The sequence below is a fragment of the Lontra canadensis genome, unplaced genomic scaffold, assembly GCF_010015895.1.
Source record: "Lontra canadensis isolate GAN:19392208 unplaced genomic scaffold, GSC_riverotter_1.0 scaffold5, whole genome shotgun sequence".
Classification (NCBI taxonomy): Eukaryota; Metazoa; Chordata; class Mammalia; order Carnivora; family Mustelidae; genus Lontra; species Lontra canadensis.
Genome location: NW_022630999.1, coordinates 12,783,620 through 12,805,503, shown reverse-complemented (window position 1 = coordinate 12,805,503; position 21,884 = coordinate 12,783,620). Strand labels below are relative to the sequence as shown.

The following is a 21,884-nucleotide window of genomic DNA, read 5'->3' as shown; positions in this document are numbered from 1 at the left end:
CAGAATGTTATATTTATGAATTCATATAGCAGGTAGCCTTTTGTGCCTGACTTTTTTTATTTGCAGAATGCTTCTGAGAATCATTCATGTTGTCCCATATATCAGAAGTTCAGGTTTTTTTTTTTTTATTGCTAGTAGGATTCCATTGGGTAGATGCACCCAAATTGGAAACAAACCAAATGTCCATATAAAGTATGGGACAAACTGTGGTAGATTAATACAATGTATATTAAAAAAATGAATGAATGATGCACAATATATCATGGGCAATCATTATGTTGGGTGAAAAGTTAAGCACAAAAGAGTATATACTATATGATTTCATTTACATAAAATAGAATAGGCTACTTAAGCTGTGGCAGTCTAAGTCACACCAGTAGTTACTACAGAAGTGAGTATTAAAAATATGGAAGTATAGGGAACTTTCTGGGGGGTGACGGAAATGTTCTATATCTTGGTTGAGGTATCAGTTACATGGGTGTATGCAATTATCTAAACTCATTAATTTGTTCACTTTGTACATAATTTTCACATTGAAATTCTGCATTTCATTGTACGTGTTAATTAAAAAAACAAATGAACTTTGATGGCTTGTAATAATACGGATGAATCTTAGCAATATTAAATTTTAAATGTCTTAAAATACTATATACAATATGACATGCTTTTTTTAAAAAAAATATTTTATTTATTTCTTTGACAGAGAGAGATCACAAGTAGGCAGAGAGGCAGGCAGAGAGAGTGAGAGGTAAGCAGGCTCCCTGCCGAGCAGAGAGCCCGATGCGGGATTCGATCCCAGGACCCTGAGACCATGACCCGAGCCGAAGGCAGCGGCCTAAACCACTGAGCCACCAAGGCGCCCATGACACGCTTTTTATAAAGTTAAAAAAAGGAAGACTTTAGAATTTTTTTTTAGCTATGTATAGATAGCAAGAGATTAGAAAAGCAGAACAAGAGATGAGTATAGTATTTGGGCTGATGGTTATCAGGTAGAGGATGCCAGGTGGTGAATGTAGTCAGGCCCATAGACAGTTATACTGGATACTTAAAATATGTATACAGGTATAATAATAAACATGGAAACCTATAAAGTGGGCCATGCTTTCACAAATGATGAGGTCTCCTAAACCAAGGATCATGATTAATTCAATTCTGTGCTCCTGGAATCCAAAAAACAAAGATAAGATCTTCAGCTTTGTGCTATTGCTTGATTTTTAGAATATTCTACTCCTTGGGGACAAGAAAAGTCATGACCTCCAGTGACCATAAAGCTGCTGGAAATTTCTAGCTTCACTTTCCATTTTTAAATCATGACATAGATTTGTCTAGCATCATTAAACTGAGACTCTAGGGTGCCTTCAAAGTCCCACTGCAACACAGACCTGCAGCAGTCCCCAAACACAGTTCAGCATTATGGACTGGGTGGATCCTGGACACATGGGTGGGCTGGCATAGGTGGAGGCACCAGTCAGTCCTGGTCCTCACTGGGTCCCCCTCCCACAGACACCTGCCTCTCTCCTCTGAGCACCCATATCCCCCCTCACTCTCCTTAAGCTGCTTGTTCTAGGCATCTGCATGGATAAATGTCAGATTCAAAATGGTAGATTTTAAAACTGGTATTTTTATTAAGAAGGATACGATTTTTCACTTACAGTTAGAAAAAAGCTAAAATTACTGTTTTAGGTGTTGCTATTTATGATCCACACATACTTGTTTATTTGAATCATAAAATGCATGAGGGTTTAGATTAGTAACTAAATCATTAAAATGTACCCTAAATGTTAATGTGAACACAAGAGTTGTGTGCCAGCTAGTGAGGCAGGCAGTTCAGATAGCAGCTCTGGAGTTGTCCTTAGTGAGAAGGTGCTGGGGGATTTATTCCTGGTTTCTCCCCCTGGCTTGACTCACACCCTCACCCCATTCCCAGGGAATACCCGAGAGGAGTCTCGAGCAATACCGCCTATCAGCACACACAGGTCTTCACTGAGGCCCTTGTCTGTTCTTTAGTTCCACATCTACCTGTAAAATGTGTTCATGAGGCACAATGTGAAGAACTTTGTGCTACTTTGAAAAAGTGGGCAATTTAGGAAAACTAGAGCTGGCTCTAAGGAAATCAGTACACTATTTGGGTAACTTTTGATTTTGAACCTAACTCTATACTACTTGTCCAGGTTTAGGTAGGAAGGTCAATGCCAGGAGTCTGAAAAATTGCACCAGAACACAAAAACTCAGACCCTGTCTACTTGGCTGAAAAGCAAATGACAACCATCAGAAATGGTTATATTTGAACGGAGACCACTGGTGCTTTTCCCACTTTAGCTACTTGGTGGTGGAAGAGAGTTAATGGAAATGAACGTAGAGAATTGTCCAGATAAGGGAGTGAAAACTCAAGGTCCACTTGCTCTTATTACATTGAACAAATTCTCTCTTATACTTAAAAACAATTAAGATGGTTGTCTTATAGTTGAGTATTTCCCCACATCTAGATGGACATGCCCCAGGGAAAGCACGGAAAAGGCAGGAAACAGTCTCCAGCCTCCAGAGCCTTCATCACACCTATGTGTCCATTTCAGGATCACTGGGTTCTTGCCCAACACCTCACTCTACACCTGGTATTCTCACATACTGTTAGGTTCCTCTTTTGTCAGCAGTTTTGCTATACATGGATTTCTTTTAGATTCATACAAATTCTACATCATGTGAAGCTCTCTGGGTCCCCATTGTTTTACCTAATTTATCTTAGAAGTTTTTGACATCCTTGGCTGGAAAGTCACCATCTTTCCCCCTTAGTCCCTGTTGAACATATTCTAGATTCACTGTCACATTGACGTGTAAACTTCCATTTCATTTATGAAGTGATGCATTTGAAAATACACATAAAAATTATAAAGATGTTTGGACCATGCATGGTTGGGATTCTTAATTATGATGTAAATGTTATCAGACACTTAGTGCTCTGTGTGAACTTGGATAAAGTTCAATGGGGAAAATGCCCAAGTGACATACTTAAATAATAAAACATAAATGGAGCATGAGAGTGTGTATTTTGAAGGAGCTATAATACAGTAATTCCTAGGAAGTACTGTGACTTGCAGTTTGAACTATTGTGTATTACAGAATAAGAAACGAAAACAGAAATGTATTTTGACCCTTCACCCAAGGATCCAGTGTTTTCAGAAACATTATTTTCTATGAATGAGAAGAATACAAAATAATACTTATAAATCACTTCTGTTTCACTTTGTACAAATATGTCAAGCCCCGGCATTTGGTATTCTGTTAATATTTACCTCAGGTAGACATTCAGAATTGAAGTTCCCTTGAGGCAGATGTGTCAAATGTAAAGTGTGTAATACATTTACATGTACTACTGTGTCTTTTGTGTGCAAATGAATGAAATGCTAAAATACTTTCTAACTTCTCTTATTTTCATTTGAATGCTGTAAATGATCACATTTCACAGTCATTATATCTAAGCCATTATCATCTAAGAATAGACTATGAATGTAAAACAGTTTCCTGCTGGCAACGTCTAGTATCCTCAGGTGACAGAATACAGACCATGTAGAATACATACCAGTTTAGGACCCTCACCAAATCTGAGAGTTTAATGGGTCATGTTTGAAGTTTTATCATAGAATGCTTAAATTTTCAACAGTCAATTATTTTGGGGTATTGTCTCCCCAAAACACACCTTTGTGGTGTTCAGGATCAAATGGTTAAGTTAAAAAAAAAATGAGTAGGAAGAACAGCCCAGGTGATAATAGGAGCAGAACCCCAGGTATATCTGATCCATGTGAAGCATGAATGTAGCTTCAGAAACGCCTAAAACCTTTCTGTGTGAATGCACAAGGAGAGGAAATAAAATAACTATCTTATTTCCTAGTTTGACACAAACTAAAAAATACAAGTTTCACTAGGGAAAAGAAACATGAATTGGGAAAATAACAATTCTTGCTGAAGTGAAATTTTCCTATACATTATTTATAAAATATGAAGAGCAATGTAACAATAATTCATTGATTAAAACAGGAGAAGAAGCCAGGATATTATGATTCTCTAGGAAAATCAATGCAATTATGAGACTGCTTTATGACCAGATGGGAGGCAAAGTATGAATTATCAACTAGGGATCCAACCAAGGGAACACAGTGACTTAAGGACAAAAAATACTGTATATGTAGCCAGATACCCAGTAAAAGTGATGTAAGCTTCACTTAAAATTAAGTCATTCATTGATAGGTACAGTATCTGCTTTCCAATGAAGTTTTTTTAATGTTGTCAATGCTGCTGATGGTTTACTCAGATCATTGCCTGCTACAGTGGTACCTGGAAAGCCAGACTATATTCTCTGGGAGGAAGCTGAACAAATGATAGAACTTCTGATATCCAGTTGTCTGGGATAAACTGGGCATACACTTTTGCACACTGAAAAGACTAGCCATAGACTCTGTGGCCAGTATCACTGAGTGAAGTCTGGACCTATGGAATTATTCTCAACCACAGAAGAGATCAAAATAGTTATAGCAATTATTATAGTAAGGAGAGGTAATAATGGATCGATAGTAATTGGCAAAAGATAATTTATAGTAACAATAAGGGGAAAAAGAAACAAAGAAGTATTTTAATTTTTCACATCTATATCCCAAATAAAAAAGAACATTGTTGGAAATTTGGGCTCTCTCCATAGTTTGGCTATGGTTGATAATGTTGCTATAAACATCAGGGTACATGAACCACTTGGCACCTGTATTTTTGTATCCTTTGGGTAAATACCCAGTAGTGCAATTGCTGGATTATAGAGCAGTTCCATTTTTAACTTTTTGAGGAACCTCCATACTGTTGTCCAGAGTGGCTGTACCAGTTTGCATTCCCACCAACAGTGCAATGGGATTCCCCTTTCTCTGCATCCTCACCAACATCTGTTGTTACTTGTGTTGTTAATTTTAGCCATTCTGACTGGTATGAGATGGTATCTCACTATGGTTTTGATTTGTATTTCCCTGATGATGAGTGATGTTGAGCATCGTTTCATGTGTCTATTAGCCATCTGGATGTCTTCTTTGGAGAAGTGTCTATTTGTGTCTTCTGCCCATTTCTTAACTAGATTATTTGTGTTTTGGTGTTGATTTTGATAAGTTCTTTATAGATTTTAGATATAACACTCTATCAAAATGGATAAAGACGATGAGATACACACATACACACATATATACACATATATATAGACACACAATGGAATATTACTCAGCCATCAGAAAATGAAATATTGGGGCGCCTGGGTGGCTCAGTGGGTTAAAGCCTCTGCCTTTGGCTCAGGTCATGATCCCAGGGTCCTGGGATCAAGCCCCATATTGGGCTCTCTGCTCAGCAGGGAGCCTGCTTCCCCCCATCCCCCACCTGCCTCTCTGCCTGCTTGTGATCTCTATCTGTCAAATAAATAAATAAAATCTTAAAAAAAAAAAAAGAAAATGAAATCTTGCCATTTGCAACAACATGGATGGGGCTAGAGTGTATTATGTTAAGTGAAATAAGTCAGATAGGGAAAGAAAAATACTATATGATTTCACTCATATGTGGAATTTTAGAAACAAAACAGATGAACATATGGGAAGGGGGAAAAGGGGAAAACAAATCACAAGAGACTTTTAAAGATAAAGAACAAATGGAGGGTGATGGAGAGAGGTGGGAGGGGGATGGGTTAATGGGTAATGGGGATTAAGGAGGGCACTTTGGGATGAACACTGGTTGTTATATGTAAGTGATAAATCACTGAATTCTGCTCCTAAAACCAATATTGCGTTGTACATTAACTAACTAGAATTTACATAAAAAAATTGAAAAGAAAAAAATATTGTTGTAATCAGAAGTTGCCTTATTTATAAGCAAGTCATCTTGGTTATAAAATAAATACAGTCACCTTGTCCCTGGGAGTCAGTCAATCAGTTTTGTGTTCTGGGAGTTTATCAGGGATGAATCACTCTTCTTCTTCCCTTCCTACAGTGGGGCAGGATGTCTTTCACTGATCATACTTTTGAAAGGAAAGGAGGAAATCTCACTGATGAAATGCTGGAAAACCATTATGTGTAATAGCTGATTCTTACAGTAAATACAAAAGATTTTGTTGAAAAACAACTTAGGTTAAACTCTTATAGTTCTGAAATTTTTGCTTCCTGGACTATTTAAAAAATCAATTTATATTAAGAAGACTCTCTCCTCCTAGGCTGAGGGCACATGCTATGGAACTGAGAGTGAAAGGAAGGTTGTACACAGTTGTTAGTGAAGCTGAGATAAGGTTTGGGAGTCCATGGAGGAATCTCTGAAGGTTTCTGTGCAAGGGGGCAACACAATTTATCTCTAGCACCATGATTTTATTATTTCATGGTTGTAAACTCCTCTAGTTGAAGATCCTTAAGAAGAATAATATTTATTGGTTGCATAGCCTGCCATTGTGCTAGATGCTTTCAGTCATTATCTCACTGATTCTTTATCTGAGAGAGAGAAAAACAATACTTACCCTTTATCTTTACAGATAAAGAAGCTGAAGCTTGGAGTATTAAGTGACTTACCCACTGTCAGAAAGGCAGAAAGTGAGCAAAGTTCTTTCTAGCTCCAAAATATACTCTTCTCTACTCTCTCCACCTTCTTCTCATTTTAGAAAATGTCCATGGGTCTGTTGTTGTTTAAGGTTATAACGCTATGGGGCAGGCTTAGTGTCTCTATGCTAGGTCTTATTGCTCAGGTACAAGGGCTGGAGAAGACTGAGGTGCTCTTTGGAAGTCTGGAGAAGTGAGTAAAAACAGTTAAGACAGTCCTGCACCTTCCAGATATCTGTGGTGGCAAGAAAGAGAGATTGGGGGCTGGGGAAGAACAGCCCAGGGCAGTGGTACATATGGTAAGTCAAGGGGCTTCTAGAGTCTTGGTCATGTAGCCTATAGCCATGAAACCTAATGTCCCTTGGTTTCCTCATTCATAAAATGGGAAAAGGAAAGTTTCCCTGCTCTCTTTGGGGTGCCATGAAGGACGAAGAAATGTATCTAGGACACAGAAAAAAACCCAAAAACTATTCCAGGTTACAGAGTGCTATATGCATGATAATTTAAATTATTTTCCATATTTCCATTTGAAAGGTGGAATTCTTACTTCTCTTTTTCTAAATGTCCCTCTTCATGGGGTGGCAACATGAAATTTAGTCATCTCAGTTCATGGAACTATTAGAAGTTGATTTAGGAAAAAAAAATCACTATTAAGAGGTAAAAAGCACTCCATCGCCTCTTTTTTTTTTTTTTGCATTTTTGAGACACTAATATTAATAATAATAGATTGTTTTTATATTGATACAGAGTTGCTCACAAAGAGCTACAGTACTTTGTATGTAATATCTTCTACATTATCAATTGCAGGCTAGGCTTTTCCTTGGAATTAAATGAAATTTGTTCTCTGATCCTTTTCCCCTTCTTGTCCAGCTTAAATGAAATTACAGAAAACATTTTAGAGCTGCTGGCTCCTTCACTTTGGCTGCACAGTTAGGGACTATGAAGTAGGGAGGAAATGGAAAGTTCGGCTTTGTGATGCCACCAGTTTTGGTTTTCTTTTTGACATTCCTCTGGCTATTTGGAGTCTTTTTTGGTTCCATACAAGTTTTAGGATTATTTGTTCCAGCTCTGTGAAAAATGTCAATGGCATTTTGATAGGGATTGCACTGAGTGTGTAGATTCCTCTGGGTAGCATAGATATCTTAGCAGTATTTATTATTCCAATCCATGAGCATGGAATGGAATGTTTTTCTATTTCTTTGTGTCTTCTTCAATTTCTTTCATGAGTATTCTGTAGTTTTCTGAGTAAGGTCCTTTGTCTCTTTGGTTAGATTTATTCCTAGGTATCTTATGTTTTTCGATGCAATTGTAAAAGGGATCAACTCCTTAATTTCTCTTTCTTCTGTCTCATTGTTAGTGTATAGAAATGCAACTGATTTCTATGCATTGATTTTACATCCTGCCACTTTGCTGAATTCCTCTATGAGTTCTTGAGTTTTGGGGTAGAGTGCTTTGAGTTTTCCACATAGAGTATGATGTCATCTACGAAGAGTGAGAGTTTGACTTCTTTGCAGATTTGGATGACTTTTATTTCTTTTTGTTGTCTGATTGCTGGGGCTAGGATTTCTAGTACAATGTTGAACAACAGTGATAATAGTGGACATCCCTGCCATGTTTTTTATGTTAGGGAAAAGCTCTGTTTTTCCCCATTGAGAATGACATTTGCTGTGGGTTTTTAGTATATGTTTTTATGATACTGAGGCATATTCCCACTATCCCTACACTGTGAAAAGTTTTAATCAAGAAAGGATATATACTTTGTCAAATGCTTTTTCTGCATCTATTGAGAAGATCATATGGTTCTTGTCTTTTTATAATGTAGTGTATTATGTTGATTGATTTGCAGATGTTGAACCACACTTGTAACCCAGGAATAAATCCCACTTGGTCATGGTGTATAATCCTTTTAATGTACTGTTGAACCCTATTGGCTAGTATCCAGGTGAAAGTTTTGGCATCTATGTCCATCAGGGATATTGGTCTGTAATTCTCCTTTTTGATGGGGTCTTTGTCTGGTTTGGGGATAAAGGTAATCCTGGTCTCATAGAAAGAGTTTGGAAGTTTCCCCTCCATTTGTATTTTTTGAAACAGCTTCAGAACAGATATTAATTCTTTAAATGTTTGGTAGAATTCCCCTGGGAAGCCATCCGGCCCTGGGCTCTTGTTTATTGGGAGATTTTTGATTACTGCTTTAACTTTCTTCCTGGTTAGGGGTCTGTTCAGGTTTTCTCTTTCTTCCTGTTTCAGTTTTAGTGGTTTATATCTCTAGGAATGCATCTATTTCTTCCAGATTGCCTAATTTGTTGGCATATAATTGCTCATAATATGTTCTTATGATTTTTTGTATTTCTTCAGTGTTGGTTGTGATCTCTTCTCTTTCATTCATGCTTTTATTTATTTGGGTCCTTTCTTTTTTCTTTTTGATAAGCCTGGCCAGAGGTTTATCAATCTTATTAATTCTTTTAAAGAACCAGCTCCTAATATTGTTGATGTGATCTGTTCTGCTGTTCTTTTGGTTTCTATTTCATTGACTTCTGCTCTAATCTTTATTAAGTCTCCTCTCTTCCTGGTTTTAAGCTTCATTTGCTGTTCTTTTTCTAGCTCCCTTAGGTATAAGGTTAGGTTATATATTCAAGACCTTTCTTGTTTCTTGAGAAAGGCTTGCATTGCTATATACTTCCCTCATAGGACTGCCTTTGCTGCAACCCAAAGGTTTTGAACAGTTGTGTTTTCATTTTCCTTTGTTTCCATTTTTTAAAAATTCTTCTTTAATTTCCCAGTTGACCCATTCATTCTTTAGTAGGGTGCTCTCTAACCTGCTTGTATTTGAGTTCTTTCCAAATTTCCTCTGTGATTGAGTTCTAGTTTCAGAGCATTGCGGTCTGGGAATATGCAGAGAATGATCCCAATCTTTTGGTACCAGTTGAGACCTGATTTATGACTCAGTATAGGATCTATTCCGGAGAATGTTCCATGTGCATTCAAAAGGAATGTCTATTCTGTTGCTTTAGGATGGAAAGCTCAGAATACATCAGTAAAGTCCATCTGGTCTGGTGTGTCATTCAAAGCCCTTGTTTCCTTTTCTGCTGAGATGATCTGTCCATTGCAGTGAGTGGGGTGTTAAAGTCCCCTACTATTATTGTATTATTATTGATGTGCTTCTTTAATTTTCTTATTAATTGATATATATAGTTGGCTGCTCCCATGTTAGGGGCCTAAGTATTTACAATTGTTAGATCTTCTTGCTGCATAGGCACTTTAATTATGATATAGTGTCCTTCCTCATCTTTTATTACAGTCTTTGGTTTAAAATCTAATTTGTCTGATATAAAGATTACCACCCCAGCTTTCTTTTAATGTCAATTAGCATGCTAAATCGTTTTCCATTCCCTCACTTTCAGTCTGGAGGTGTCTTTGGGTCTAAAATGGGTCTCTTACAGACAGCATATAGATAGGTCTTTTTTTTTTTTTTTTATCCAATCAGATACCCTGTGTCTTTTGATTGGGGCATTTAGCTTATTTACTTTCAGAGTAACTATTGAAAGATATGAATTTAGTGCCATTGTATTATCTGTAAAGTCCTTGTTTCTGTAGATTGTCTCTGTTTCTGTAGATTGTCGCTGTTTCCTTTCTGTCTGTTACTTTTGGGCTCTCTCTTCGCTTAAAGGATCCCCTTTAATATCTCTTGCAGGGTTGGTTTAGTGACCACAAATCCCTTTATTTTCTGTTTGTCCTGGAAGCTTTTTATCTCTCCTATTTTGAATGACAGCCTAGCTGGATACAGTATTCTTGGCTGCATATTTTTCTCATTTAGCAATTTGAATATACCATGCCAGTCCTCTCTGGTGTGCCAGGTCTTTGTGGATAGGTCTGCTACCAACAAAATGTTTCTACCTTTGTTGGTTATGACATTTTTGTCCCTGAGCTGCTTTCAGGATTTTCTCTCTGTCTCTGAGATTTGCAAGTTTCACTATTATATATCACGGTATTGACCTATTTTTATTGATTTTAAATGGGGTTCTCTATACCTCTTGGATTTGAATGCTTGTTTCCTTCCCCAGATTAGGGAAATTTTCTGCTATAATTTGCGTAAATATACGTTCTGTCGCCACCCCCCCACTCTCTTTCCTCTTCTTCTGGGATCCCAATTATTCACGTGTCGTTTCATTTTATGATATCACTTATCTCTCAGATTCTCCCCTTGTGATACAGTAATTGTTTATCTCTCTTTTTCTCAGCTTTTTTATTCTCCATCATTTTGTCTTCTATATCACTAATTCTCTCTTCAGCTCATTTATCCTAGCAGTTAGAGCCTCCATTTTTGATCGTATCTCATTAATAAACTTTTTGATTCTGACTTGATTATAGTTCTTTTATTTCTCCAGAAAGGGATTCTCTAGGGTCTTGTATGCTTTTTTTCAAGCTCAGCTAATATCTTTATAGTCATTTTTCTGAACTTTAGTTCTTGACATCTTACTTATATCCATACTGATGAAGTACCTGGTAGTCAGTACTGCCTCTTGTTCTCTTTTTTGAGGTTAGTTTTTTCATTTTGTATTTCCTCTAGAAAGTGGTCACTTTTCTATTTGTAGAGTTGCAGTTATTCTTTTCTTAGATATCTGGTTGAGTTCTTTTGTGTTCAGAATGATTTAATAGCTATCTAGCTGAATTCTTGGGACCAGATGAAACTAAAGTCTCCTATACCTCCACCATCTTGGATTATTCTGCAGGCAATGTATTTATTCTCACATTCTCAATTTCCTCCTTTCTTTCCTCCCTTCCTTTTTCTTCCTCCCTTCCACTTTCTCCTTTCCTTCCTCCCTCTTTTCTGCCCTTCCTCCATTCCTCCCTCCATCCTTCCAGCATTCTTTCCCCTGATGAGGGTCATTTTCTCCTTCTTTTCTGCACTTCTTTTTCCTTTCCTATTTCTGTCTCTTTCTTCCTCTTGTCCTTCCTTCCCTAGGACACAAAGGGAGCAAGACCCAATCCTGCCCCCACAGAGTTTACCTTCAAATGGAGAAGATTCTCCTTTACAACCTTTTTTGTGTAACTTTCATAAAATAATCATGATATGTACACACCTCTTATCTTCACACCAGAGTTTGAAAGCCATCTCTAGCCATATACTTACAGCTATGGAAAACCGCTGAATGTTTTCATCCTCACAGTCTTGGATGACCTTATTTAGTTGATGGTTGTCATGGGACTCCCCATCGGTCACAATTACCATGACTTTTTTAACTCCTCTTCTGGCACCCCGAGCTTCAGTGAAAGCCTCCTTCCTGAAGTGAACACAGAGGAAAGAGAAGCAAATAAAACACCATCCCAAAGTTAGGCAAATGGTAAATGAAAGAAAAACACTGACAACTCTAGTTAGAACTGTGCTGTCCCTCCAATATCAACATTCACAACCATTATTCAAGCTGGGAGGCATGATGATTGTTATTTGTAATAGTTTTAGATTTCTCCCAGATGATAAAGAGGTCACCATTTTACTAATCATCACATATCCCATATACAAAGGGCAGCAGTATTTCATTCTTTGGACACTTCTCAGGGAAGGTGTGACTGGACTACACATCAGATCTGGAGAAGTTCAGATCTTAAATACTTGCTCAGCCACTCTTTTCTCTATAAACACTCATCTTTTCTTCTGCTTTTGGCAGAAGCTTTTGCTTTGTCTTCACTTCCACCACATCTACTTTGATGTTTATAGAACAATATGGAAGTCCTTTGTGCTGAGTTGAGGAGATGGGAGAAAACAGAATTTTGTATGGCTGTGAAGGCTTGAGAGTGTTCTTGGATATGGAGGAAAACTGGACATAGCAATGAAAGACTGCTGATGGCTGTGGTCTGAGTCAGTGATAGAGGAGGGCTGTGGGGCACAAGAGTGGATGGAGTACCTATGAAAGTTGTGGTCTGAACTAGGTTTTAGGACACAGGTTGCTGGGTGTGGGGTGGAAGAAAGTGGAACAAAAAGAAAGTGAAAATGCTATAACCTAACTGCAAAAAAGGAATTTTTTTATTTAATTCAAAAAGCATTTATGGAAAGAGATGGAAGAGAAGAGAAATTAACAATTTTTGTTGTTTTGTGCTTCTACACACACACACACACACACACACACACACACACACGGGCATATTTTTCCTCTATTTTCTTTTACTCACTCACATTCCTTTCTGGAGTCAAGTATATTTTACTTAGGAATGAAATAATGAAAAGATTTCATATAATATTTTTTAGATCTTGGTATAAAATGCAGCAATCATTATTCTAAATTATCCCTTTCAATATTTTTCCTTGGTCATGAGGACAAACCCCTGCAGTTTTTGATATGTCCAAAAAACACTTCTCTTAAACTAACCTTCCAAAGGGTTTGCACAATATACATTAGTTTTACTGTAGACACACAGTAAATATACACAATAGTAGGTAATTTGTGAGCAGGCTAAAAGATCTTGGTGATGTGGTCAAAGGGATTTTATCTCTGGTTATTTTCCTTTGAAAGGGTTGAATGTAAATATGAGAGGATGTTAACAATTGTTGATTTGTTTGGTGAGTACATAGGATCTTGTTGTACTATTTTTTACATTTTTAAATTTTTGTTATAATTTTCAAAATAAAGAAGCTATTTAAAAAAAAAGTTGGCCATTAGGGAACTACATATCTCTGCCCTCTACACTATAAAGATAGATTTTTTTACTTCTTTATATGTACAAACAAAGGTGAAAACAGATGTTAAAGTCCAGTCTTTAAAGGAAATCCAGATATGGATATCATATAAGATTTGATCCTTTTTATAATCCTAACTTCTTAGAGGATCACCAAAACTTCCTAATTCTCTTAAAGATCCAGGCCATTACTGAAGGAACCTCAACCAGTGGAGATGATTAAAAGACTTTTCTTTAAAAAAACCTGGTAGATCTAAGCAAGGATTGGTTTTATATAATGTAAGAGTAGCCACTGGCAGAACTCCTGAGTACACTCTCTCTGTTTCAAATGTCTTCAGCAAATTGCCATTTACCCCCAAATACTAACACCCAATGAAAATAGAAGTAAAGCATTCTAACAAATTAAAAATACTGTTTGTAACTTGCCCTGCCAAAAGAACAATTAAAAATATGCTTCAATGTGAAAAACTAATATACAAGAAGGATACTTAGTAATACCATTATGGAGTTTTATTTATATACAAAACTCAATAAACTATGTGTCCTACAGCTAGAACCTTTGTGAAACATGTAGGCAAAAACCATATAGGGTCATAGTATTTAGAGTGTATTTATGCAGAAGCAAAATTCTTCAGTTAGTTTTCAAAGATGAATATTCATTCTTAAGTGGTTGCCTTTGGAAAATACACAGCTCCCTACAGGCTCAGAGCTTTTAAAGAACACTTTGATTTACTTTGAATGTGCAGTCCCATTTAGTCAATTATTTAAGAGGGTGCATTCAGTACACCTCAACATGTGCACTCTTCGTGCATGCAAACTGGTGATCCTACAGGAAGGTAAATGTAAAATTACCCCATCTGTTTGTGGTTATTTTCTCTTGAGCCCCATGTAAGTAGAACCACATGCTTCTCTAACACTTACAAGTCCAATGCTGCATGTAAAATTTTAAATTTTTGAATATCCAACCCATTCTTTAGAATATCCATATTAACTATTTTAACCCCCCTTAAAATACTGATCTTAGCAGGCAGGTGAAATGAGAGCGTGGCTAATTAGCTCTTTAATAACCAGATGAGAGTCCAAAAGTTGAAGACACTTAACAGAAGGATCCTTAATATTAGTCAAACTTTATTAGAGTTCCTGTGATTTTGGTATTGTTTAGTTTTTGTTCAGAACCTTACTAGCTTTAAAGGCAAATCAGGAAGAAAAATAGCAAGAGATGAAAAAGTTTAATGCAGTTGGCAAAAATATAGAAAAAAATGTTTTACATTGTAATCGAAGGAGAGTTCTGTCGCTTCTCATAGAATGAAGTTCAGCCAGAGTGGACATGTGCTCTCCATGGACGTGTAGGAGGAAGAAAGGGACGTAAAGTAGAGGGGATTTGGAGAAAGGAAGAAAGCGTGCATGAATGATGAAGTTCTTACAACTCCTTTGAATCTTTGCACTGAAAATGTTTTCAAATCCAGCAATATTGAATTTGACCTCTTAAAAACTGTTACTTGAGAGTTCAATAGCCTTAAACCAGGTACTGTAAAATTACGGAAATACTAGGACATAAATACTATTGAGTAGAAGTGGATGAAGATTAATCATTTTTTAAAAAAATGAGAGTCCTAGAAACTGTAAACAAGGAACAAAGGGAAAAGATATTCACTAATATTATGTCTTAGTACCCAAGAACATGAAGCAGCAGACTATAGCAATTTTTGTGACTGAATTTTTCCGTCATTCAACCTTCGGAATAAGAGGAAAGATATGAAGGGTGGGGAGACTATATCATAGAAAAACTTGGTCCTAAACCTATTAGCTAATCAATGGAATCTAGTTTTTAAAAAGATGGCTTTAAATCTTGCGAAGGAAAATATTCAATTGACATTTCAAAGGGCTTGATTGTGAGTACTTATTTTTGCAGTCTTTTACTTTTATTTATTTTTTAGTTCACATACCTGGCTGTGTCTATTCCAAGGGCTGTCATAGTCTGGCGGCCACCTCTCTGGATTATTTTATTTGCTGCAATAAGTACCTCTTCCGTTGAGGAGTACTTATTGAGGTTGAACTCATGGGTTACATTTTCTCCATACTGTACAATTCCAACCTGAAATACCAAGCCACTGTGAGTTAGCCATCTAGCAATGTTCCATTATCAATTTTCTTTCATTCTTTCTTTATTTAAAGATGTGGATCAGATATACATTTTTGTCTCTCAGTTTAAAAATTCATCAGTTTCATGAGTTTAAAATCATGAAAATGATTTTATCATTTATCATAAAATCAGTTTAAAATTCATCAATTCATGAGTTTAAAAATTCATTAGTGCACAAATCCTTCTCTTTTGACAGCAATAACCATTGCCACATGTGGACAGTCACAGCCCAGAGAACAAGAATGATAGTGCTGTTATTAAACGTCTCAAACAATTGGTTTATTTAATAGTTTCTACTGAATAGGTCTGGCAGGCCTTGGGAGTGGGTGTAGAAGGTGCTATACGCTGACCTGCTCTCTGCCTTCATGGAGCTTCTAAACTAGACAGAGACAGAGATAGAGTTTCAACCCATGATCATTCCAATGCATGTTCAACTGTGGAGAGGGCTCTACTGGAAAAGCTGCTTAGCAAGGAGAACCTAACGTCCTACTTCAGGAGAGGCTCAGGGAAAGCCTCTTAGAAGTGATATTCAAGTTAAGACTGAAAGGTGCAAGAAGGGTGGAAACTATCCTGGATGGAGGCTGAGTGGGAGGATGGGGTCCACACAAGGGGAATCTGTATGTCCGGAAGATGAGATGAGCAAAAAGCAGGGATGTCCTGAGAACCAAAAGGAAGTCAGTAAGCCTGGACCAGGCTGTGAGGGGAAGTGAAACAAGATGAGTCTGGATGAGTAATAAGTGGGGCATGTATCTGGGGAGGGCACATATGTGCTTCAGGCTTTATCTAGCTCAGATGTAGTTTCATTTCTCTCATGCCATCCCTTCTCACCACCATCCCGTTTCATGTTCTCTGTCTTCCCTTTCTTTTTGCCTCCCTCCTTTCATTCTGTCTTTTGCATAGACCGGATAATGTGGGCAGCTAACTGTAGAGCCACCATAGAGTAAAATGATACAGAGGGTAAAGTGTCCTCAGATTTGATTTCTCTTGCTCTATATTCCTCTCCTCTCCCCTAGAGATGCCCATTTTTCTTATTTGTTTTTAATACCTTTCTTTAAATGTTGATGTGAACCAATAGACTAATCTACATCAAGAATTGTGACCGAAGATAATTTTTGTTTAATTTTCTCTCCCCAAAATTCAAGATCCAGAGGATTCTACACCCAAAGGAATGTCTTAATGAAGAAATTCTGGGCACTACATTTCTTGGGCTGGGGAAGCTATTTGAGACAAGACTGCCTTCTTTCCCAGGCAATTGTGTAGTTTGTCCATTGATAAAGTTGCCTCATGCTTGCTTCAAACTCATCCTATTTCCAAGTCTGATCCTATTTCCAAGTGTCAAGGGGATCGACATCTACTTTCCAGCCTCCTTTGCAGATGTCACTGTTGTCAGAAATCTTCAGGCTTAATTACATGTTTGATTAACAGATACATTTCCACTACTGTGTCTTCTTGAAAGCCAGAAGTATACTCTGGCGTTTTCAGAAACCAATAAGAGAACCTTCCAATTTAAAATATTTTTTATTATCTTTGAGCTACCTTCTCGAGTACATTAGACATCTTGGAGCAATTAAGGCCACCATACTTAAATAAGAGTAGTATCCTATATTTTAATGCTTTTAAAAACCTTTTTTCCTAATTTATTCAGATTATAGTAACAGAAATTAGTACCATATTTTATAAATGAGGAATTTAGGTTTAGAATGCTCTTCATGGTGAAGGGGCAGAGAAGGGTCTAGTCTAAGATGAGAATTCCTTATCCCAGGGCTTTTTCTATCACTCAACCTCCTCTCTACCAAAACACACTTCCCTAAAGCCCTCGCATTCTCTGTCACCTCACCCTGCTAGTTTCTACTAAATGCTGCTACCTCCATCTGAAGTACCTCCAGGTGTACTAAATACTAAGTACTAAATACTGCAGTACCTCCATCTCAATTTCAAGTGTTCTTCTGTCTGGCCATTAACTTAAACTCATGTACATAGTATATCTAATTCATCAATTCTTTCACCACATCAAGACTTCTAATTAATTCAGAGAGCCTACTTTTTTTTTTTTTTTAACTTAGCCTAGATTCCATGGTCCATCACCATAATCATTTACTTGCAGACTTTAACTCCTTTAACCTTTTTCCCCTCCATTAATTCACTTGGCTAACTTCCAACTCTGGTTAAGTCCAAATATCTCCTTTTCTTTGCATGCTTCTGTGACACTAAATGTTTCAACACAGAAATCACACAACTTGTAGACTGGTCTCACTTTAAAGTTATGGCCATGAATCTTTAATGTGGTTGCACATAACACTGCCCAACAGTCCTACTCCTTTGTACTAATGAATGCACTTTGCTCCATTTATTGAGTTCCATCGAATTCTAGTCCTAAGATTTAACTGTTCAGGAGAAAGAGAGTATCACACTGATACACGGGGAGGAGGTCACATGAAAAGAGGCAAACAGGCTGTTTTGTGCCATAATATTTGACATTTGGAACACATTTTACATATCCTATAAAATCTTCTATGAACAATTGGACTACCTGGACACCAGGAATAGCAGAAAAATTTTAGCCCCTTGGTAAATCAGAAATCAGTGCTTTATATCTTCTCTCTCTCTTTCTTTACCTACTTAACATATATCTCAATTTTGTAAGTTTATTCTTTAGAGACTTTTTAACTGCCAGTTACCTCACCCTTTCTTTCATTTTGCTTCTAACAACTCCACCTGACAGTCTCTTCAAACGACTGGCTGCCCTTGGACTCCTAGAGTTGCTTTGCCCCAGAGGCTCAAAGAACCAGAAGTGTCTGGAAATTTTCTCCCTCCTCTCCATAGGCAATGTCTGAATCCAGGCAGTGAAAGACCGGTCCCTTGACTCAACTTGGAGCTTCCCTTCCAGATCAGCCTGAGGTCTTGATTTCACCTGAAATCACACCCTTGGTGGTCCTCAGTTGCTACTGTTTTGCTCTGCCAAATCTCTTACCATTTTCTTTTAAAAGCACCCCTTTAGTAAATCACCGTCACTTGGCTCATTTTCTCAGAGTTTGTGTCTGGGAAACCAGACTTAAGGGAGGGAGAGAGGAGATATAAAACACCAATTTCTGACTTAACAAAAGGCTAACATTTTTCTGTTATTCCTGGTGTCCAGATAATCCAATAGTTCATAGAAGGTTTTATAAGATATGTAAAGTATGTTGCAAATGTCAAATATTATGCCACAAACAGCTTTGTTTAATTTCCATATATTCTACCTCTTCTCCTGTGATCCATTATCCCTGTTTCTGAATTTCTTCATTGGCCCAGGCCAGACCTCACTGCCTTGAACTTGGATTGTGGCAATCTTTGGTGTCTCCACTCTCACTCTCCCTCCGATTCCATTCTCCTAGCTCCTTCTACATATTCATGGAAGACTAAATGTCTTGAAATTCTGCTTTTATCACATAACTTCCTTGTTCAAAAATCTCTAATAATTCTCCATGGCCTACTACACCAATATACTTGAAAGATACACTTTGAAATACACTTTGAAGGAGAATTTTTATTCTGTGTATGATAGAAAACAGATAAAACTTCAAGGTGCTCCTTGAAATACTAGACCTGTAGGGTAAAATTCAGTTTTCTTTCCCTGACCTGCAGTCACTCAACAGCCTGACTGCACCTTCTTTGTTCTCCCTCAACTTTAGGATTCCCCAGTCCCAGGGGCTGTCCCTACCCCTTCTCATCCCTCTAACAAAACTCAATTTTTGCTACCCATTCTGGAAGATCCAATTCAAGCTTCACCTTCTCTGCAAAACTTTCCCCACCTAGTAACCAATCTAGTTCATACTGATGTTGCTCTTCTCCAAGCCCTGAGGCAAATTTATCTGTTTTTCTCCTGTGAGTACAGCATTCTTCTCAACTGCTTTGTATGCGTGCTTTATCTCTCCAACTACGTTGTGTGTTCTAGAGGGGCAAAGAGGGGTAAAGAGCATGGACTATGTCATAGCTTTTGGTATCTCTTATCCCACACCACTGCTTTGCTTTGCTTACAGTTGACCCGCATAAATTCTTACTAGATGACTGTAACACTTCACATAAGCAAGTAGAAAATTGAGATAGCAGGGAAATAATGATAAGCAGAAAAAGGGAGACAAAAATAAGTGTGGGAAATAAGAAGACTGGACAGTGGAAACTCAGATCTCGGGAAATGACATAGTGTGGGACCCTGGCTGCTACTGGGCCACATATTTCCTTAGAAAACAGGCCGAATAAGGCCTGCTCTGTCTTCCCCATAAAAAGGGTGACATTTATTGATTTTCATCCCAGGAAAATGGTAAAATCACACACAAAAATATAAGTAATGCTTTGCTGAGTACGGATGAGACTCAGTGAATAATAACAGTTTCCGTTTCAGCTTAGTGTATATTTAAGGCAGGTAAAAACAGATTCATACAAGCACACTGTATATATGCGCATATGCAACAGAATCAAATAAAGGTGATGATTAAATAGCAAGATAAAGAGTGAGCCAAGTGAGGAATACATTGTAAGGAGGCTGGAGGAGAGAAGTACAAGCATAGTTACTGTCTCACATTGAAAGGCCTCATGGAGGGAAGATGACGTAGCCTCCTGAGTGACATACCCAGGTAAAGAACACACAATAGGTTATTAATGTAGAATGGGAGAAAGCAAAGCTGTTTGGAGCTTGGAAAATATGTTAAAAATGATGAGGAATTGAAATCATTCTAGGAATTGAGAAAAATAAAAACAGCCAATAATCATCATATTCAACTTGAAGCAGCAGGTTGCTTCAGTAGTTGGAATGATACCAAAACCAGAGGGTAGAAGCTAAGTAGAACACTGTTGAGTACTGGAGATAGAAGGATTCTAGACATGTTTGCTGAATGGAAATAAGTAAGCAGGGATGGCAGCTAAAAGAAGCAAGAGGTTCGATGTACAGAAATGGAAAAACAGTAGCTTATGACATCAGTAAGAGTATGGGAAGATAGTAAAAACACCGATAAGGAGTGGGTGAATCACAAGTAGCACGGTTCATTTTCAGAGACACCTGGAAGGGAAGCCTTTACTTCCTAGGGAGATACAGTTTGATCTTCCTGATTAAGTAAACAAAAGATACAAGTATATAATTATAGTCTAAGACCAAAGAGAACTAAAATTCAGGCTAGAGCATAGATCAGGCACACAACTGGCTGAGGATTCTGTTACAGGAACCAGAGGTTTGTAACACTGACTCAAACCTTCTATTTAAACATGAGATTTATAATCCTCCTTCTGCTAAACCACGGACTAATATTCCCTTACCCCTTTCCTAGGGAGTACTAGCATCCTTTTGTATGTTACTAGGTATGATTTTTTAAGGAGTTCCATGGCCAAGAAATCTTGGAAAACAATGGGTAACACAAAGTTAATATGTATCTTTACAGCAAAACCCCCTTCTGCATCCTCTCTGTCTCTCCTCCTTTATCTCTTTTGTCCGCCTTTCTTTCTCCCTCTGCTATCTATATTAACTTAAAAAAAAAAAAAGCCACAAATTTCAAATGCAAAAGACCAAGGCCTTCCTCTTACTCCTGTCCCCAGTTGCTCTACTCTGACTCATAAGCAAATTCTTTTGAAAATGCTCTCAGGGGGTGCCTGGGCATCCCAGCCAGTTGGGTGATCGACTCTTGGTTTCAAGTGGGGTCCTGATCTCGAGGTTGTGAGATTGAGTCCTGCATTGGGCTCCATGCTTAGTGGGAGTCTGTTTGTGATTTTCTCTTTCCCTCTGCCCCTCCCCTCCTCTCTAAAATAATAAATAAATATTTAGAAAAAATGAAAGTGCTCTTAGAATCTTTAATATGAAAACATGAATTGTGAACCATGAATTGGAAGACCTGGTACATTTTATTGTTATTTAACAGAATATTCTTTGCGAGGAACATATTCAACACCTTAAGCAACACAGTTTGGAAAACATTTCTTTACAATACTGTTACCTACTTGCAAAGATCAATTAATTGTTCTGCCTCACTTACCTTTGTTATAGTCATGATACAATATCATGTACTGTAGTTACCCAAATATAAGATTTTATCTCATTTCTAAGTTGGAAGTGTTTTGGGTTCAGGGACAAAGTTTTTATTCATTCATTCATTCATTCATTCATTTTTCAAACTGCCCATGACATCTAGCATAATATTCAATCAATAAGATACTTCATATATATATGCTGAATTACAATGAATTAATTATCTAAGAGGCTTTGTTTCTTTTGGGGGGTCGAGAAGAAAGAGGAGAAAAGTGAATGTGAGAAATATAAAAGAAATCACTGAAAGGACGGCCTTCTCATTTTTCTCTCATGAAGCTTCAAGTCACAGCAGAATGACAAAGAAGTTTAAGAAAGAGAAGTGTACAAAATAGCGATTAAGTGTATTAAGTCAAAGACCTATGAAGGAATGGAATTATTTTCTCATTTAGAGTTATATTATTACTTTGTACTGTGAAGTCAC

General features: G+C 37.4%; 1 protein-coding gene across 1 annotated transcript in view; it reads right to left on the bottom strand.

Annotated features, from left to right (window-relative positions):
• Positions 1-21,884, bottom strand: part of ITGA1 (integrin subunit alpha 1) — a 158,198-nt gene that overhangs the window by 58,577 nt on the left and 77,737 nt on the right. The window contains exons 7-8 of the mRNA XM_032851453.1: positions 15,215-15,363; positions 11,728-11,878 (exon numbers count right to left, since the gene is read on the bottom strand). Coding sequence (XP_032707344.1) covers positions 11,728-11,878; positions 15,215-15,363 — 300 coding nt within the window. The remainder of the gene's footprint in view (positions 1-11,727; positions 11,879-15,214; positions 15,364-21,884) is intronic.